The 21273-nt window shown below is 42.0% G+C and overlaps 1 protein-coding gene across 2 annotated transcripts in view; it reads left to right on the top strand.

The window, feature by feature from the left end:
- FBLN1 (fibulin 1) overlaps positions 1–21273 on the top strand; it is a 138134-nt gene that overhangs the window by 72441 nt on the left and 44420 nt on the right. The window contains exons 11-15 of one of the 2 annotated variants that reach the window (XM_082255077.1): positions 4364–4489; positions 7004–7123; positions 9535–9666; positions 11394–11517; positions 15348–15791. In XM_082255077.1, coding sequence (XP_082111203.1) covers positions 4364–4489; positions 7004–7123; positions 9535–9666; positions 11394–11517; positions 15348–15699 — 854 coding nt within the window. In that variant the 3' untranslated portion in view covers positions 15700–15791. Of the gene's footprint in view, positions 1–4363; positions 4490–7003; positions 7124–9534; positions 9667–11393; positions 11518–15347; positions 15792–21273 lie in introns of those variants that run through there. The other variant, XM_082255076.1, reaches the window with a different exon arrangement.

The raw sequence follows: 21273 nt of genomic DNA, 5'->3' as shown, positions 1-21273 counted from the left end.
ACCTTTAGGAAAACGCAGCCGCAGGGAAATCGCATGGTGCAAAAGCACCATGCAATTTCCCGCACCAAAACATGTGCTGCATTTTCAGATGTGTGGGGGTGCCAATAAGAGTAAATGGCAGCCTTGGGCATCTGTAAAAGAGCAGGGAATTTTTCCTGCAGGTGGTTGTGGGAATTGGTGCCATTTACACACTGTCCCGCACATGCAACCACCTGTAACAGTGTGAACCTAGCCATGGGCTCATTTACACTTGCGGTTGGCGGGCAATAAAACATGCTGCTGAGCCTCATAATACAGCTCCCTATCACTCCTGCCAGAGGCAGCAGCTAGAGGTTTACAGATGCCACTGCTGTAATATTTTGATTTGCAGCAGTGGCAGGAATTATACCGCCCGTCACTTTCAGCATGCACTAACATCTGCTGAAGGCAACCTGTTCAAGTGAATGGGGCCACACTGCAAACTCCCCGGAACTGCGTGCAATGCCTCAGTCTCAGCGCAGTGCCACTATAGAGTGAGGGCAGACTGTCTTATCATGTGACATATTACATGACTGGAGACAAGAGAAGCTGCCTTCACTCCCAGCGAGTGTCACACTAACACCGAGATGTGAACTGTGAATACACATGGGGGGGGCGCAGTTTGCCCAGGGCGCTGGAATCTGGATGGCCTTGTCCCAGCACTGAGGGGCGTACATACTTGCCAGGCAGGGAGGGACTGTTGCCCCCATAGAGCGGCAGTGAGTGGCCAGACGGGATGCACTTCAATGAGTGGGTGGGGGCGGATACCACCTACCCACCCTCCGCGCGGCATGTAAGAGGGACTAACCTCTCCACAGGGCAGGGTCTATCTATGTCGAGGAGGAGGAGAGAGAGGAGGAAAAGGGAACCCCCAACCAGGTCAGGACATCTGACAGCAGGTAGGAATCACGATTTTAGGTTACCACCCACTGCTATTGCTACAATTATAAATTAATAATTCCATTACATTTTTGCAGTAAATATATTTTTAACAAATATGGAGCACTTTGCAGTACATGAACTTTCACTGCATGTGAACTGGTAAAAGAGTTTGCATTGGTTTCAGCGTGTACAAAGTGCTCCATGCATGCTGAAATCAATGCAAATGCATTTAACAGTTCACAGGCAGTAAAAGTTCATGTACTACAAAGTGCTCCAAGCTTTAACCACTTCTGGACTGGAAGATTTTCCCCCTTATTGACCAGGCCATTTTTTGCAATTCAGGACTGCATTACTTTAACGGACAATTGCGTGGTCGTGCGACGCTGTACCCTAAAAAAATTGATGTACTTTTTTCCCACAAATAGAGCTTTCTTTTGGTGGTATTTTATCACCTCTGCAATTTTTATTAATTTTGTTATTAAAATTAAAAAAAATCAAATTTTTTTTTATCCTTTTAGGCCAATTTGTTTTCTGCTACATATTTTTGTTAAAAAAAAGAAAATCCCAATAAGCGTATTTTGATTGGTTTGCGCAAAAGTTATCGCGTCTACAAACTAGGAGAAATGTCATTTTCATTTATTTCATTTTTTTTTTTTACTAGTAATGGCGGCAATTGCGATTTTTAGCGGGACTGCAGCGGACAGATCGGACCTCTAACTGACATTTTTGACACTTTTGGGGGGACCAGTGACATTACTACAGTAATCAGTGCAAAAAATATGCACTGTTACTGTAATAATGACACTGGCAGGGAAGGGGTTAACCCAGGGGTGATCAAGGGGCTAAATGTGAGCCTAGGGGGTGTTTTCTAACTGTATGGGGGGGGGGAACTTGTGAAATGACCACAGATACATGTGATCCTAAATAGGAGGATCACAGGCGCTCTGTGATCATTTCAGAGAGAACAACAGTCTGCAGCGTGTACAACAGCGGACCGCTCTTCTCTCTCAGTGTGGAGCGATCGCGGGGGCCCGGCGGCAATTGCAGCCACCTGCCCTGTGGATTGGCATCCTCCTTTATTTCTCTCTTGATTGGCATCCTCGCTGCCTAGCGGGGGCCCCCAGGAACGCTCCCCAAAATGACGTACCCATACAAAACCACAAAATATACAAGTAGGCACTTTGTACCCACTTTTAAGGTACAGAGAGGAAGAGATGGAGCTCTAAGAGGAAAAGGTGGAGCCTAATGAGGAAGGGGTGGGGTTTACAGATGACAGGGCGGGTCTGAAACATAAAAGGGTGTGGCCTTCACAGGAAGGGGTGGATCGTAGTTAAATTAGGGGGTGCACGAGTTTAGTCCGGCCTAGGGCAGCACAAAACCTAAATACACCACTGACACAAGAGGGCTAACAACGCTGCAAATTTGACAATGATAGCATAGTGTTGTCGCCCCTCAACAAGAAATAGCAACATATAAACCTGTTATTAAGAATAGTCCTATCATTCCCAAGTATTTTCCTGTTGATCCTGTCTGTGCTGTAGTTATCCCCATATTTCTTGTTGAGGGCCAACAACACTATGCTATCATCGCCAAATGTGCAGTGTTGTCGGCCCTCAACAAGAAATATGGGGATAGCTACAGCACAGACAGGATCAACAGGAAAATACTTGGGAATGATAGGACTATTCTTAATATCAGGTTTATATGTTGTGTAATACAAGTATGATCCTTATCTCAGTAAATTTTGCCTGGAGATTCACTATAAAGCTTAACTATATGGAGCATCCCAAAAACTGGAGCAGCCACACGTCACAGTTTCAGTTGAACCTGAATTCCAGGTAAACAGCTAAAATGACTGGCTTCTTGTGCTGCTTCATTCTCTCTCAGTCTGAGATATGCTGTACAGGGATTGCAAGAGGCTGATATGAGGTCATATTCAGATACTTACACTGTTTGGATAAGAAAAAAATGTTAGTGGCATTTTAATGAATATAGAGCTACTATAATATGTGCCTTTTATATCTACCTGGGGTTCAGTAGAAATATGGGACCAGTGATCTTTTTTGCCCACATTTTCCTAAAGCCCATTTATATTCATTTTTTATTTTTTGGAGTCTCTGTCAAGGTTTATAGCCATCTGTGTCCCGCATTGTGAGAATTCCCGTTCTTTCTTGTCCCAGTGATAGCAAAATAAGAAATAAGAGGAATAGGTGTCACCAGAATAGTAAATCATTCACAGCAACAAACTTGTGACAGAGGTTCTTCTATTTCCCACTTACTTAAAAAACTGTTTTTACTATTTGCTGTCTCTGTTCCAGTTATAGACATTTCCCATTATTTTTGTCTAATTGACACTATGATGGCAGGACAAGAAGTGAAGGAAAATCTCCCCAGTGGGCCCATAACTCCCATGGGTTTGCCCCCTTTCCTTCCCTTACTCAAAGTTTAAAAAACAAATTTGTCTGGGGTTGGGCTGTATAGATAAAATGTAGGTGTTTGATTTAGGGGTTCAATTTAGATTAAATGTAATAAGTGACTATTATATTTTTTGGAAGTGCTATATTTTTAAATTTTCAGGTGTGACAAACTCATTATCTGGATGTGGTGGGTGTAGAACACATCCAAAAAAGCAATAGCCTGCCTAAACTATGAGAGACAAACTTTATCTGGTCCAAAAATAACCTAGCCAATGTTCAGAAGCCAAAAATGAATGCAGTACTGTCGAGACTGCTTCTAAATAGATGCTAAAAAGGTGCTGCTGATCTAAACTGAACAGATATTTATGGAAGGACTGCAGACCCATTCTAGGATGAAGACTCGGATGTCAAACATCCCCGGAAATGAATGAGCTGAAGGTTTCAAATAACTAAAGCTTTTATCTGTGATTGGGTGGACGTTTTTTTCTCTTTTCTGGAGGAAAATGATTTGGAAATGTTTGGGGACACCTGACCATGACATCTATATAACCTTGTTGGACGTTCCATTCCTAAACCATGGCCAATAATATGGAGCTTATCCCCTTTGTGGCTGTAACAGCCTTCATTCTTTGCCGAGGACTTTCCACAAATTGTTGGGGTGTGTTTGTGGGAATTTGTGGGGTAAGGTACTGATGATACATAAGAATAACCGATTCACAATCATTCATCCCGAAGGTGTTCAGAAGGGTTGAGGTCAGGGCTCCGTGCAGGTCACTCGATTTCCTCTGCACCAAACCAGGTCCTTATGGAGCTGGCTTTTTTCACCTGAGCTCATTGATTTGGAGGAGTGTACACATAATTTTTGTGATACAGTAAAGCACCAAGCAAATGAAGTAATCATATTTTATTGCACTCCATGCAGTGTCCCTGGTGGAAACTGAATTAAGCCTTGCCAGGCAAGAGCTATTCACCTTGTCACCTTGCTATTTACTTTAGTGGAGTAGCTGCAATTACATTTCTTTTCATTGCATTTCTTTCATCTCCAGATATTAATGAGTGTCGCGGCTATTCCGGCCGTATTTGTTCCCACAAGTGTGAAAACACCGCCGGCTCCTTCTATTGCAGCTGCACCACTGGATTCAGGCTGGCTATTGATGGCAGAAACTGTGAAGGTAAGACACTTTTACATGATAGGATTCATAACTCAAGGAAGAGAAACCAATAATAACAGAAATCAATGCGAAATTATAGGTTAATACCAAAATCAAAAAGCTAGCTGTTTCCAGGAACTTTGATTGGCGGCAATCAGAGACATTCATTTTTTGCAGAGGTAGATCTACTGATCCTTGGAAAATCTCACCCTCAGTGGGCCTGATCTTTACACGTCTGTGTAGAAGGAGGAACGTATCAAGAGGGTACTGTTCTCAGCAACGGTAGAGAAATGTGGCTTGTTCCAGGAGTCATCCAATAGTTTTTATGTATCTGTGTCACCAGGGAGACACCTGGCAGCCCTTGGCTATGCTAAGGCTGGCCATACAATCTTACTGTACAATCTTTGTACTGTCTACTTTATGGTGGTTACACAATCATGTTTACTTTCTGAAAGGAAATACAATTGGAAATTTGAAAAGTTTGTTTGATGCAGCATACACGTATTGATGATATCAAAGAATCTACTTTCTTACAATAGTACTTCCTGTCTAAACTAATCAGGATAATTTTGATTAAACTCATCAGTTTTGCTCAAAATCAATCAATGACACAGTATTTGTATTTTTAATGATTCATAAATCCAATCATATTATCTGATTCTGTGAAGAATCATTCGATCAGATTGCTACATATTTGGTCACCATTAGATTTACCAAATGAGGACACACCCAAACAATCCATTCAGTTTTTACCAAATCAGGCAGGCTCTTGCACTACATAGTTGATGGTAGATCTAAATTTAACAGTCAGTTGAATTCATAAATACAGGCCTGCATTAATCCCTTCATGCCAATGTAATGCATATATGCGCCTTCTGCTTCAAGTGGTTGTACCAAGGCAGTCATCCCCCGGTCCAGGTTTTTAGAGCCGACAGTCGGCTTTCTTGCAATAACAAACGATCCCACAAGCAGTAGGAGGGGACGGCCCCCCTCTCCCTTGCCCTGGCTCTCCTGTCTCATCGGGAGGCCCAAGCGATCAGCCAGCACGTTCGCTGGCTGGCCGGGTCCTGAACAAAGCCAGAATCGGCTTTGATCGGGTCTTGGATCTAATAATCTAGAAGCAATGTCATGACATCACTTCCGGTTTACTAGAGCCTTAAAGGCGCCAGATTAAAAAAAAAATTTTAGTATTCAAAACAGCCAAACTTTGCGTTTTGAATGGTTTTAAGTGCAAATGAGGGATTTGGGGCCTTAAAGGACCCCCAGATCCCTCAAAAAAATATCTGACACGTGACTATTACTGTCACAAGGGATGTTTACTTTTAGCAATAAAAGTGATAAAAAAAAAATGTAAAGAGACAGTGTAGAAAAAAAAATGCATACGTTAGTCGCAAATGTAAACAGTGTTCAAACCATATGTGAGGTATCACTGCGATCATTAGAGCGAGAGCAATAATTCTAGCACTAGACCTCCTCTGTAACTCTAAACTGGTAACCGTTAAATGTTTTTAAAGCATCGCCTATAGAGATTTTTAAGTACTGTAGTTTGTCGCCATTCCACGGGTGTGCGCAATTTTAAAGCATGACATGTTAGGTATCTGTTTACGCAAGGTAACATCAACAACTTTTACATTATACAAAAAAATTGGGCATTGCTTCAAGTCGCGTCAACAAAATCGCGCGACTTTTAAGTCGCACAAGTGTGAAAGGAACCTTAAGCATATTTTACTTAATAAATCATGACCTTTTCAATGCCACTTTTAAATGGCTTTGCAGACTGTGGATCTACCATTCTTCCAGCTAAGTTGTCTTTCAAAAGGGATGTAAGTTATCCCTTACAAACATTGGGGTTGATTTACTAAAGGCAAATAGACTTTGCACTTTACAAAGTGCAGTTGCTCTAGAGTTTAGTAAACTAGGTAAAGGTTCTCTTTGTAAAGAATACCCAATCATGTGCAAGGAAAATAAAAAGATAGCATTTTTGCTTGCACATGATTGGATGATGGAAGCCAGCAGAGCTTCTACTCATTTACTAAGCTCTGGAGCGTCTGCACTTCCAGAGTGCAACTGCACTTTGCAAAGTGCAACGTCTCTTTGCCTTTAGTAAATTAACCCCATTGTGCAATGCACCGGGAGCTTTTCTTTAGGACACTTTTCTAACTGACTTACTGGAATTCTCTATCATTTAAAATCTTTGTCTGCTGAGACAGCCAATCACAGTTTGAACTGCATCGATTATAAGGTTGTTATTAGACATCCTGCACCTTTTTCAAAAGCCTGCTTACCTTGAAACAAGGGGATGGATTGTGCAACAAGTAGATACAGGGATCCTCAAACTACAGCTCTCCAGATGTTGCAGAACTACACATCCCATGAGGCATTATAAAACTCTGTCATTCACAGACATGACCAGGCATGATGGGAATTGTAGTTTCTGAACAACTGGAGGGCCATAGTTTGGAGACCCCAGAAGTAGAGTAAATGTATTGAGTAAAATATGTTGATAACTAAGAATGATTGGTCTTTACCTTTTAGATGTGGATGAATGCAACAGCAACCCTTGCAGTCAGGAATGTGCCAATGTCTACGGCTCATACCAGTGTTACTGCCGCCGGGGCTACCAACTGAGTGATGTGGATGGGATCACCTGTGAAGGTAAGATATTGAATTGTAAGATGGGACGAACATTTCGGGAAGCTGTCCGAAGAACTCTGGGCGGAAATACTTCAGGACCTTACCTCAGTTTCTTTTTACCCCTCTTGTAGGTTGACACAATTTTTCATTTTCCACTTGGGCTTATAGAACCCCAGCTTTCTTGCATTCCATTGGGTGATAATCCCCAGAATGTAGTGGAGACTCTCCAGAGTTTGTTAACCATGAGGCTTCCCCACACCTTTCCCCACATTTCCTGAACGTAGTATTGCTGTACTTAGATCAGTGGCGGCTGGTGCTCCAGTCGGGGGGGGGGGGCAGACGGACCTGCCCCCCCATATCACTCCAGCCATCACCACTACATCTCTCCCCCGTGCCCGCCTGCCCGCCGGCCCACCAATGACAGACGGCGGCGGCGGATTTGCCCTCAGGCTCCTTCATGTCCCTTCTCAGCGGCCGTCTCCTCCCCCCGTCTTGGTCAATAGCATGACTTCTCCTTTCGGCCAATCGGGAAACAGGTCTCAGGACCCCCTTCCTGATTGGCCGAGAGAAGAATCAGTGTGGCAATAGCGATTATTCATTTGCTATTGTCACACAACTGGGTGGGCTCAGGGCCCACCCTTTTTTGAAGCCTATTAGAGCCTCTGGCTCTAATCAGGTGCTTAAAAACAAAAAAAAAAACCCATTGGAATCCATGCATCCGGCGCCCTGCATGTAGATTAGGGGGCCAGATGCATGGATAGAGGGGGCGGCACCCCTGCACCCCCAATGGACGGGCCACCACTGATTGGTCACTACTGTTGCTCCTGCAAAATGAGGATGGATCGCTGAACTCAATCAGCTAATAGTGTTTGAAAAAAAATCACTTATGAACAAAGGGGCTTCCTTAAAAAGCATGATCTTATTTGGAACTGCTGGCCTGAGGCTGGGGATGACCTAGGTTCATCTTCTGAGACCAGGAATGTACACACAAAAATGTGACTCAAAGGGGTTGATTTACTAAAGCAAATAGACAGTGCACTCTGCAAGGGCAGTTGCTTCAGAGCTTAGTAAATGAGATAAAGCTTCACTTTGCAAACAATACTCAATTATATGCAAGGAAAATAACAAAAAAAAAAAAAAAAACACAGCATTTGTGTTTGCACATGATTGGATGATGAAAGTTGGCAGAGCTTCTGTTCATTTACTGAGCTATGGGGCAACTGCACTTACAGAGTGCAACTGCATTTTGCAAAGTGCACACTCTAAGTGTCTGGGCCTTTTTGGGGCTAGGCATGAAAGTTATGCACTTTGGTATTCTCTTTAAAATTGTAATGTTTAATTTTCCTTTTAAATAACAGCCACATTATAGTTATCTGCCTTGTGCAATAGAATTGCACAGAGTAGCCCTGATCCTCCTTTTCTGAAGTCTCCTTCCGGCGCTCCTCCAAATTCTTGGTGTGTCACCATAGGAAGCAGCTTCCTATTGTGGCACACCAGCTGGCTTGTGTCCATAGACACAGACAGCGTGGCTCAGCCCCACCTGCCACTCCTTGGCTGCTGCTGCCTCAGCAAAACCTGTGAGAGCGCCACTAGAGAAGACAGGCACAGCGCTGGATCGACTGAGGGCTCTGGTAAGTGTAATAAGGGGGGAGGGTAATATTACTACCAATAAATTTTTTACCTTAATGCAGGAAATGCATTAAAGTAAAAAATGTTTTACCCTTAGAACCACTTTAATTGCATATACTGTCTACGCCTGCTCTCTGAGGGTTGGATTTACTAAAGGCAAATAGACTGTGCGCTCTGCAGATGCAGTTGCACTCTTTATTCTTAGTAAATGTAAACGTGGTAACATTTCACTTTGTAAATAATACCCAGGTGAAAAGAAAATGAAAGAAAAAAAAAAAAAAAAGCATTGTTGCTTTCACGTGATTGGATGATGCAAAGCAGATCTTTATTGCATTTACTAAAAAAATTTGTGCAAAGTGTGATTGATTTACTAAAGCCTAATAGACTGTGCACTTTGCATGTGCAGTTACCCCAGAGCCTAGCAAATTAAGTAAAGCTTTACTTTCCAAAGAATACCCAATCACATGCGAGGACATTTTTTTGCTTGCAAATGATTGGGTGATGGAACTCAGCAGGGCTTCTGCTCATTTACTAAGCTCTTGAGCATTTGCACTTGTAGAATGCAACTGCACTTTGCAAAGTGTACCTTCTCTTTGGCTTTAGTAAATCAACCATTATGAGTTGATAATCTGTTATTTATTTAGCCCCCTGTACTTTCATGGTTCTGCTGTTTTGCAGTGCTCTTACAATTATTGTTACCTGTACAATTATTGTTAGACTGTAATGTCTGTGTTGTTTTGTGGGTATGTGCCCCTCAAAAGCTGAAAATAAAATCTGATTAAAAGATTTCATTGTCATTCCAGACATTGATGAATGCGCTTTGCCAACTGGTGGCCACATTTGTTCATACCGCTGCAATAACATTCCTGGCAGCTTCCGATGTACCTGCCCTCTCACCGGATACACGCTGGCACCCAATGGTCGCAACTGTCAAGGTAGATAATTTTTTCCTGTATTACTAGTTGTGGCCACTAGATGGAGACTTGCTTGTATGTAGAGGCTACTTTGAACTGTATAGAGCAGCAATTATGCTATAATAACATACACAAAAAACGTACTGTTCTCTGTAATGTGTAGATATTTTATTTTAAACAATTAATGAGGAATTTGGTTTTAAAGTTGCAGTAGCAAAAATGGTATCATACCCTGTAAAAACTGTTAGCTAGAGGTTGCTTACCTAAAGTCCGCCTAAAACTACATGTCCTTCTTAGACTACCCTGTCTCAAAAGGTGACAATGCTGTAGTGATCCCACTGCAGAATGAACAACGTTGTAACTCTGGAAGATCAATAGATCTAATGGCTGGGTCAACAGGATCAAACTAGCGGGACTACTGTGTTATAAAATTATAGATTGCGTAGTATATGTCATTTTTTTTTTTTTTTTTTACCAGAGTTCCACTTTAAGCTAATTTGTAAGGAAAATATATGCATGTAAAGAACTATGTATAACCATGTATACTGTGCATGTTTTCATATTGATATGCTTTCCCTGGCAGGCAGTGTTCAGAGAGCAAAGGGACCTTCTGTAGTCACTTTGGGGTTAATTTACTAAAACTGGAGAGTGCAAAATATGGTGCAGCTCTGCATACAAGCCAATCAACTTCCAGATTTTTTGTCAAAGCTTAAAGAGGAAGTAAACCCTCCTCTGCAAGTTGTACCTATAGGTAAGCCTATAATAAGGCTTACCTATAGGTACTGTAAATATCTCCAAAACTTGTACCGTTTAGGAGATATTTACCTTCGATGCATCCAGTGACGTCACTGGCGCATGCGCTATGAAGGAACGGCCGCTCGTGCCGTTCCTTCAGAGCCCCGTGCCGTGACTGTCGGCTCCCGCGCGCGTGCGTGGGAGTGACGTCACCGCGGCTCCGGCCAATCAGATGGCCGGATGCCGCGATCCCGGAAGACGGGCGACTGGACATGTCGCCCGTCATAGAGGTGAGCGGACGGCACGGCGGGGGCTCGTTGTAAGGTAAGTATTTCATAATGAGCTAGTATGCGATGCATACTAGCTCATTATGTATTTCTCTTTCAGGTTGTAAAAAAAAAAAAAACTTTTTCTCGAGTTTACAACCTCTTTAAAGGAGAAGTACAGCCAAAGCCAAAGCTTGTTTGGCTGTACTTCTTCTGTGAATCACAGAAATGCAGTTTGTTCTGCATTCTTGTGACCCGTTTTCAGCAGACAGCGAGCTGAAGCCCACTGTTGGCTGACGTCACAGAGTCGGTCCAGGCTGGGAAAAGATCTTAACCAAATCTTTTAGATTGTAAGCTCTAATGAGCAGGGCCATCTGATTCCTACTGTATTAAAGTGTATTGTATTTGTACTGTCTACCCTCAAGTAGTAAAGCGCTGCGTAAACGGTCGGCGCTATATAAATCCTATATAATAATATTAATAATAATATGGTCGGGATCCGCCCACATGCCTGGACCAGCACCAGCATCCGACCGATGCTGCATCCACCTAGGTAAGTATGATTCTGAGATTTTTTTTTTTTCCCGTACTGTAATTGAACAAGCTGAAGTTAGAAGCTGATTGGCTACCTTGAACAGTTGCACCAGATTTTGCACTCTCCAGTTTTAGTAAATCAACCCCTTTTTTTGTATTTATTGACCTAAACTGCATGTGACAACTTTCTGTAATATTGTCTTTTTTTCCCAGATGTGGATGAATGTGTAACAGGAACACACAACTGCACAGGAACGGAGACTTGCTTCAACATTCAGGGAGGGTTCAGGTGCTTGTCATTTGAATGCCCCAAGAATTACCGCAAAGCCACTGAATCGTAAGTAAAGCCTAATTTATCATCTTTACATTAAAATGTATCCATAGCCAATATTTCGTTTCATTTTGAACGGAGCAGGAGATGTTAGAATACCTGTAAGATTTATATTGTTGTCTTTGTCCCCACTGCAGAGGTTTACTCTCTCCATTTGTCCTGGTGACCACTGTAACTGAAAGAAAATGTGATGAGAGTTACAAAAATGTATAGCTGTCAGTTGTAAACTGCAGAAGGCTTCATGTACACGGGACGTTGTTAAAAGTCCCTTTGAATGCTGGAATTTTTAGGACGTTTGAAACGTCCGTTTGGTCGTGTTTGCACCCGCGTTTAGCGGGCGTTTGCGGGCGTTTGCGTTTAGAACCGTTCCTAGAGGTCAAAAAAATTATTACCCTTTAAAATGGACGCGTTTGTGCGTTTGAAACGCCGGGAAACACTCGTTCAAACGCAAATAATTGCGTTCTAAAAAAAAGTCCCTGAACGCAACTGCCTGCAAATGACTGTGAACGACCATGTGTACATGGACAGATAAGATAACATGAAGCTGCGTTCAGGGGCTTCTGAAAAAAACGCCCAACTGCTCCTAAACGGCCATTTCCAGCGTCCCGTGTACATGGAGCCTAACCCTTTCTTACTCTATCCAACATTTTTTTTAATTCCAAGAGAAAAGCTAGCTTTCTCTATATGTACAGTTATGTACTACAGGTAAGATGATATGAAAGGACTACTGTTATGATTTGGTTTTTAACCTCTGAGATAGCTAGTGCTGGGAGAGAATCTTTTCTCTGCAATACTGTTTGGCACTACAGGCTTTCAGTGAGAGACAGGGCTCAGTGCTAAGACCAGGGGGTGAAACAATCAGCTCCTGGACTTTGGACCTTCGGTAGCAGCAGTTTGTAGAAGGTATGTAACATCAAGGTGGTCTGCAGCAAGCAGGCGATGTTATGGTGGTCTGCAGCAGGCATGTGACATCATGGTGGTCTGTGGCAGGCATATGACATAATGGTGATCTGTAGCAGACATGTGACCTCATGGCAGTCTGTAGCACGCATGTAGTGCCACTGCATGTCTTTTCGGTATGGAGACCAGGAGAGAGCTAATGCAGCAGGGCAAGCTTCTTTCTGCAGCAGTAGACCACTGCTTTAGTGATCTATTGCTGGATGATTGCAGTAGCACTGCCTGAAGAAAGAATATACTCAACATTCTGTCTTGAAATGCCATTACAAAGCTGCTCCCCACCCAGCACACGCATTCCCCTGCCCAAATATCTGTTTCCCCCATTGCACTTCGTGGTTTCTCTTGCCAACTCAAACATCCTGTAGTGACGTATGAGACAGCAGGAAGAACCAATGTGTGCAACAGGAGTTTTGAATTCTTGTGGCAACTGGGGAGCATTGTGGCGGTGTTCAAAGACACGAGCCACCAGAAAGGTAAGTATAGAGCTCCTTCTTTTACGGGGTTGCCATTGTGTATATCTGACCCTGTGGTGGCAGGGCCACTTTAATATTAATTATATTTAATATTCAATATTAATCAGAGGATTCCTGGGCATATTTTCATGGTGGCAAGGCCCCTTTAATATTAATGAATGTGGTTCAGATACTATGTAGCAGTGACATGAAGGAATCTGAACGTCTGGTCCTGACAACCCTTTGGGTTCTCAGGACCAGACGTTCAGATTCCTTCATGTCACTGCTACATAGTATCTGAACCACATTCATCCAATCGCCTAAGTGTTTTATAATCTTTTGTATATTGAAATACTGTCACATTTTCATTTGTGTTTCATTTTTTTGTAATATGTGTTAAATAAAATTTGAAATTTTAAATTTGAGTTAGCATCCATTATAGTCCCAAAATAGGGGGTTTCCTCTCTTCTGTGTTTACTTTAAGTAAAGGGACGAGGGTGCCTGAACTCATTCTCCTTGATACATGCCCAGCTCCCACACCTTTTTCTTTAATATTAATAATATTTAATATGCCATATTAATCAGATAATTCCCGGCCATAATTTCATGGTTTCTTTACATTGGCAGTGAATTCAGAAGGTGAGTAAAAAGAACCTTATGGTCAGTTCAAACATCCAATCATCTGAAGCAGTTGTTTTGTTTTAATCCTTATGATTGGATGTTTGACAGGTTGGCCTAATTTTCCATTCAAATGCAATACTACTCAAGTGCAAAGGTTTAAATGCCAAAGGCGTATTTTGGTAAAAAAAAAAAAAAGCTTTATTGACCTTCTTTGCTTGCAATTAAAAACTATTAATGGCATTTTATAATGTTGGTTGCAAAATATTTAAAAACCATTGCATAGCTTTGCCTATAAAAGAAGGAAGGTGCTTTGGTCATTGAAAGCAAGTTCAGCCTATCTATGAGAAAGTGAAAGACTGTACTGCATTTCAGGGAACTGTGAGGTTGCATCATTGCATAGAATTGTTCAACCAACAAAATGGTTGCTTCCGTTTGCTGATTTCAGTAATATAATAAAGTATAAACATTCTTTCTTCTCCATGAGATGGTATAGTTTGAATCCAAAGTCCCAGACTTGGTTTGGAGAACATTGTTGATCTGTTAGCCTGATCGTCAACAAAGATACCTTAGTAGCATGGCTGCTGAACAATAAAATGGCTGCTGAATACCCTGGCAATCCTGTGGATTTCTTAGTCATTTGGTAGTTAAGGAAGAGCTGGTTTGCAGAAAGCTGCCTATTCCTGTGATATGTGTGGCATTAAAATGTATTTGTGTGCTTTGTTGATTTGCGCAGTGTGTTGGTGGTGTGGCTTCCGCATTAATACCCAATTGATCGTTTTTAAGGCCTGCTGACAAGTCAGGTTATAGGGATATCTAAAAATCTAACCAATCAAATTTATGAATTAGCATAACCTTAATACATATCCCTATAAACTGGACTTGTAGAGCGCAAGTTGCCTAGAGACAGAAGCGGAGAGCCATTTTTCGGCCTGAGGTGATATTGGAGCCTGTCAGTTCACTAGTGACATCACTGAGGTCCTTTATTTATTCAAAATGGCCTGTGAAAGGAGACTTTTCAAAAGTCTTTTGAAGATAACTGCTACAATTTGACATTTGTTTTTTTTTTACTAATAAGACCCAGTGATGCCACTAGCTCTTAGCCAATTACCTGGCTGTACTTTCTTTCACAAAATGACCTTCATTTTGTTCAGGTGCCATGAACTGTTTAAAGGGGAACTCAGGACAATATAGCACTTTAAACCATGATGAATGATCCTCAAAACCTTCAAGGTCCATCCTAACATGGGAGAATTATTTTGCATTTGGCACCCACTTGTGTAGTAATACAACTGAACAAGATTTACTAGAGAAGTGTTAAAATGAAAGACATAGGAGGGTAATTGAACACTATGAAAGCTTCTCTGGCCACAGGCAGCAGGGAACTATGACAGTGCTGAGCTGCAGTCCTTCCGGGTATACAGGGTACGTGTTTTAAGGAAGAAAAGTCCTCTACATCAGCCTCAGACTGTTATTGTTACCTATTGCATATGTTGCCAGTTTCATTTGATTAGAGACTTGACATGTTCTCTTAAACAAAACATGTGCCAACCATTAATCAACAGTCTCAGTGGGCCCTGACACTTGACTAGTTGGCCTTGGTAACACCATTATCCTTTCCTTCCGTTTTCTAAAAATAATGGCAAAACCAAAAAAAAATGTTCAGGTTTTATCTAGAGTTTCCCCTAAAGACTGCTCCTGAAAACTGGTTCTTCGCACCACCCAGTCTATTATCTCTCCTGCTCGGCTGACACGCTTGCTTCATGCGCACTAATTCTTTTCTGTTCTTGTCTCTCACTTTTCTTGCAGCCGCTGCGAGCGCATGCCTTGTTTTGACAGTGAGTGCCAGAGCCAGCCCCTGAGAATAACATACCACCACCTATCCTTCCCCACCAACATCCCTGTCCCCACCGACATTTTCCGCATGGGCCCCTCCCATGTCCTTATGGGCGATAGCATTCAGCTGTCCATCACCAGCGGGAACGAGAATGGTTATTTCGTTGCGAAAAACGACAACTCCCACAGCGGCCTTGTTGCCGTCCAACGTCAAATCACAGAGCCCCAGGAGTTCCTCCTCACTATCCAGATGAATCTGTTCCGACATGGGACCTTGAACACGTTTCTAGCCAAACTACATGTCTTTGTCACGGCGGACCTATGATTGGTGGTGCGCTCTTAGCCGCACCTTTGATACTGTTCTCTTTTTTACTGGTTTTGTTTTTTATTAGATTCAATAAAGGTTACCTTGTTGCATGCTGTTCTCGGTGTGGCTTTGGGGGATACAGGAAGGGCAGCTTTCAATGTTGTTATAAAAACTTTATTTGTATGTAAAAATTGATCAAGAAAATAAATACAGAAAAGTAGGTAGCAATAATGCCAACATCAGATTTGCAGTTTTTTGTGTTATCGAACCTTTGTAATTGCAGACTGCGAATGAGCAGGTTCAGATTGGCAGCCATTTTGCTATGACAGTCATGTATTGCTTGAGCCAAAGTTGCGTACAGAGAGAAATACGGTCACATCAAACTAGTGATTCTGTAATTGGTGGAAACTTGCCAACAACAGTATTGCTAAAAGAGAAGCATGAACACTCGCCTGCTTCTACGACATTGCTCTTTTACTGGCCAAACCAGTGTGGTGATGCACTATTGCAGGGAATATTGAGGGACATCTTTGGACCAGATGAATAGTCTCTTTAGTGATCCTGCTGCTGGTGAGCATCTTTACTGCCTAGTGAGGCACTGACCTGAAATAAACATGCAAGCCAGGGGTTTTGACTTAAATGGCTGCATACTTGTTCCAGGTCAGTAACTCACTAATAAGTGAAAAGAACAGAGCTGACATCTCTAAATAAGCTATAACAAATAACCAATAGCAGTTCTGAAGGCCCAACTCCAGGCTATATATATATATATATATATATATAATTATATATACACTATATTACCAAAAGTATTGTGACACCTCCCTTTACATGCACATGAACTTTAATGGCATCATAGGGTGTTCTATCGGGTTGAGGTCAGGATTCTGTTCAGGCCAGTCAAGTTGCTCCACCCCAAACTCACTCATTTATGTCTTTATGGATCTTGCTTTGTGCACTGGTGCACAGTCATTTTGGAACAGGAAGGGCCATCCTCACACTATTCCCACAAAGATGGAAGAGTTCCAAGCCCAACCCCTGAAAAACAACTCCACACCATAATCCCCCCCCCCCCCATGATTTGGAACCGGCGCACAAAGCAAGGTCCATAAAGACATGGATGAACGAGTTTGGGGTGGAGAACTTGACTGGACTGCACAGAGTTCTGACCCCAACCCGATAGAACACATTTATGATGAATTAGAGCGCAGACTGCGAGCCAGGCCTTCTTGTTCACATCAGTGCCTTACCTCACAAATGCGCTTCTGGAATAATAGTCAAACATTCCCATAGATACACTCCTAAACCTTGTGGACAACCTTCCTAGAGGAGTTGAAGCTGTTATAGCTACAGAAGGTGGGGCAACTCAATATTGAACCCTTCGGACTAAGACTGGGATGGCAATAAAGTTCATGTGCGTGTAAAGGCAGGCGTACCAATGCTCTTGGTAATATAGTATATATCAGTGATAGCGAACCTTGGCACCCCAGATGTTTTGGAACTACATTTCCCATGATGCTAATGCACTCTGCTGTGTAGTTGAGCATCATGTGAAATGTAGTTCCAAAACATCTGGGGTGCCAAGGTTTGCCATCACTGGTATATATATATATATATATATATATATATATGCATTTTTTTTTTCTAAAATGTCTCCTCATCTTTAATTTAGAGCTACCCAACACAGTACCCCTTCTATACCATAAGATGTCCTCAGTCTTCTAAGTTGAATGAGGTCCAGCATCACTCTGCCTGGAAGTCCAAGGACATACTGTGAGTGCAGGGCTTTGTCATGGTCATAGGCGTGTGCAGGGGGTGTGCCAGTTGTGCCTGGGCACACAGTAATCACTATGTGCAGTGCTGATTCCCCCTACTGCCCAGCCCCCCCCCCCCCTGTTGGCCTCCCCGCGCCACGGTGCTGCTGGCTTCCCTGCTTTCCTTTCTCTCTGGCTGCTGCAGAGGATTTTCAGGATGGAGAGCAGGGGAAGGGGCTAGTACATATGAAATTTACCGGCCCCTTCCTTTTCTAAATGAACACAGTGAGCAAACCTGCTCACTGTGTCCATTCATAGCTGAAGCCAGTTTTTGAATGAACAGGAAGCCACCCAGCACAGAGCACTTCCTATTCATACACTGTCCAGTGCAGCTAAGGCTGCAGGGAAAGGCATGTGTTTGAGGTTTGGGGGTGCACACCCAAATGCAACATTTATGGTCTTGGTGCTAAGTATACACTGTGGAATTGTGCAGAAAGCACCGCTTTCTGCATCATTAAAGGCCACTCAAGCTGAAGAAAAAGAGGCATCATGTGATTAGCCTGAAGACGTTGGAAAAGGTGAGAAGAAAAAGGAGAATAACAAAAAAAAAAAGTTCAGCAGGCTTTAAAGGGGATCAGGGCACTAATGGGAAAGTGCAGAACCCTGCTTTGTCTATCGACAAATATGTTATGGAGAGGGTATGGAAGGGTAAATGGAAGGGTAAATTGGGTACACACACAGTTTTTTTTTTATTCAACCTGCTGTTTAAAGTGACTGAACCCACATCCACACAAACGATGTGGATGGCGGGATCATTCCTGCTGTGCTATTGTTCTCTGATGGGGAGACTCCCACCCTCCAGAATACACTGATCATTGGCTGCAAGCACTGATTGCATGCTGGTTTTCCGGCATGACCATTCACCTGAAGCCGGCTGTACACATGGACTGAAAGTCAACCAGATCTTGCTGATCCAGCCAATTATCTGCCTCTGTGTACCAGGCTTAAGGATCAGGTTTATCTACTGTCTGTGATACTGCTGGGGAGATTAGACACCTCTATATCTGATCACCACTGTGACAAGGACATAAAGTGATGGGAAATCGAACATTTTAGGGCTGGAGTTGGGCTTTAAGGAATTACAGCACAGGAAGTCAGCTATGTATTGGAAATATGGCTCTGCTCTAATATCTGCAATTCTGACCTGGGGCATATTTATACGACAGTAATTGTGACAATAGCCAAATATTTACTGCAGGTGAATCTTCCTGATCAATGTGTTTTATTATACAGTGGATTATTTAATCACTGCTATTTAAAACAAATGTCACATTCTTTATAAATATGCCCCTAAATATGTTCAGCCGTGAATGTCATTAAAACTCTTTTGCATAAACTGGTATACAGTATAATGAATTTTTGTTTAGTGCTTTTGAATATTTTGCTGCATTTCTTGTGTATTACTTTTGTGTATTTAATTGATAGTCCCATTGTATTGTTTTCTTGTCTTTTGAAAATACATTTTACCAAATAAGAAAATAGTTTCATTGGTAATCTTTATTCCAGAACTAAAATCGATGGGGAAAGCAAGATGTTTTGTGACAAATTATTTTCTTTGTTTTTTCTTTTCTGCAATTTGATTAGCTCAGTTTTTGCATGTATTGGTTTAGTCTTGAAATACAGACTAAATCTATCATCCTCCATTTTACTGTTGGGTCCTATATGATTCATCTGTAAATTTTGAATCTGAACTTTGGGCTTATAAGCTTCCAATCCATTTAAATATATTATTCAAAAGTCATACACTGTAGTGACACTGTACTGCTCTGGTGACAGTATGTAAAAAAAATTGTAAAAAAAAAAAAGAAAAAAAATTGTAAAAAGAAAAAAGCTACAAAAACAGTAAAAAAACATTTTTAAAAATAATATATATACATATACAGTGGGTATTCAGACCCCCTTAAATTTTTCACTCTTTGTTATATTGCAGCCATTTGCTAAAATCATTTAGGTTCATTCTTCTTCCTCATGAATGTACACATAGCACCCCATACTGACAGAAAAACACAGAATTGTTGACATTGTTGCAGATTTATTAAAAAAGAAAAACTGAAAAATCACATGGTCCTAAGTATTCAGACCCTTTGCTCAGTATTTAGTAGAAGCCCCCTTTTGATCTAATACAGCCAGGAGTCTTTTTGGGAAAGATGCAACAAGTCTTTCACACCTGGATTTGGGGATCCTCTGCCATTCCTCCTTGCAGATCCTCTCCAGTTCTGTCAGGTTGGATGGTAAACGTTGGTGGACAGCCATTTTTAGGTCTCTCCAGAGATGCTCAATTGAGTTTAAGTCAGGGCTCTGGCTGGGCCATTCAAGAACAGTCACGGAGTTGTTGTGAAGCCACTCCTTCGTTATTTTAGCTGTGTGCTTAGGGTCATTGTCTTGTTGGAAGGTTAACCTTCGGCCCAGTCTGAGGTCCAGAGCACTCTGGAGAAAGTTTTTGTTCAGGATATCCCTGTACTTGGCCGCATTCATCTTTCCCTCGATTGCAACCAGTCGTCCTGTCCCTGCAGCTGAAAAACACCCCCACAGCATGATGCTGCCACCACCATGCTTCACTGTTGGGACTGTATTGAACAGGTGATGAGCAGTGCCTGGTTTTCTCCACACATACCGCTTAGAATTAAGGCCAAAAAGTTCTATTTTGGTCTCATCAGACCAGAGAATCTTATTTCTCACCATCTTGGAGTCCTTCAGGTGTTTTTTAGCAAACTCCATGCGGGCTTTCATGTGTCTTACACTGAGGAGAGGCTTCCGTCGGGCCACTCTGCCATAAAGCCCCGACTGGTGGAGGGCTGCAGTGATGGTTGACTTTCTACAGCTTTCTCCCATCTCCTGACTGCATCTCTGGAGCTCAGCCACAGTGATCTTTGGGTTCTTCTTTACCTCTCTCACCAAGGCTCTTCTCCCCCCGATAGCTCAGTTTGGCCGGACGGCCAGCTCTAGGAAGGGTTCTGGTCGTCCCAAACGTCTTCCAATTGAGGATTATGGAGGCCACTGTGCTCTTAGGAACCTTAAGTGCAGTAGAAATCTTTTTGTAACCTTGGCCAGATCTGTGCCTTGCCACAATTCTGTCTCTGAGCTCTTCAGGCAGTTCCTTTGACCTCATGATTCTCATTTGCTCTGACATGCATTGTGATCTGGAAGGTCTTATATAGACAGGTGTGTGGCTTTCCTAATCAAGTCCAATCAGTATAATCAAACACAGCTGGACTCAAATGAAGGTGTAGAACCATCTCAAGGATGATCAGAAGAAATGGAAAGCACCTGAGTTAAATATACGAGTGTCACAGCAAAGGGTCTGAATACTTAGGACCATGTTATATTTCAGTTTTTCTTTTTTAATAAATCTGCAACAATGTCAACAATTCTGTGTTTTTCTGTCAGTATGGGGTGCTATGTGTACATTCATGAGGAAGAAGAATGAACCTAAATGATTTTAGCAAATGGCTGCAATATAACAAAGAGTGAAAGATTTAAGGGGGTCTGAATACTTTCCGTACCCACTGTATATATATATATATATAAATAAATTGTGACAACAAAATACAACTCACCATGCCTCTTACTTAACACCTTAGGTGTCTACTTTCCAAAAAGGGGCCATTTAGGGGTATTTGTGCTTTCCTGGCATTTTAGGGCCTCAAGAAATTAGGCAGGCCATCATTACAACAGGATTGATTAATTTTCAAATATATATACCATGTAGACTCTGTAACTTTCACACAGAATAAAATAATATACACTGATTTAATTATTTTTTACCAAAGAAACATAG

Source organism: Pelophylax lessonae (genome assembly GCF_965119305.1).
Source record: "Pelophylax lessonae genome assembly, chromosome: 4".
Taxonomy (NCBI): domain Eukaryota; kingdom Metazoa; phylum Chordata; class Amphibia; order Anura; family Ranidae; genus Pelophylax; species Pelophylax lessonae.
This window is presented reverse-complemented; position numbering and strand designations above follow the sequence as displayed.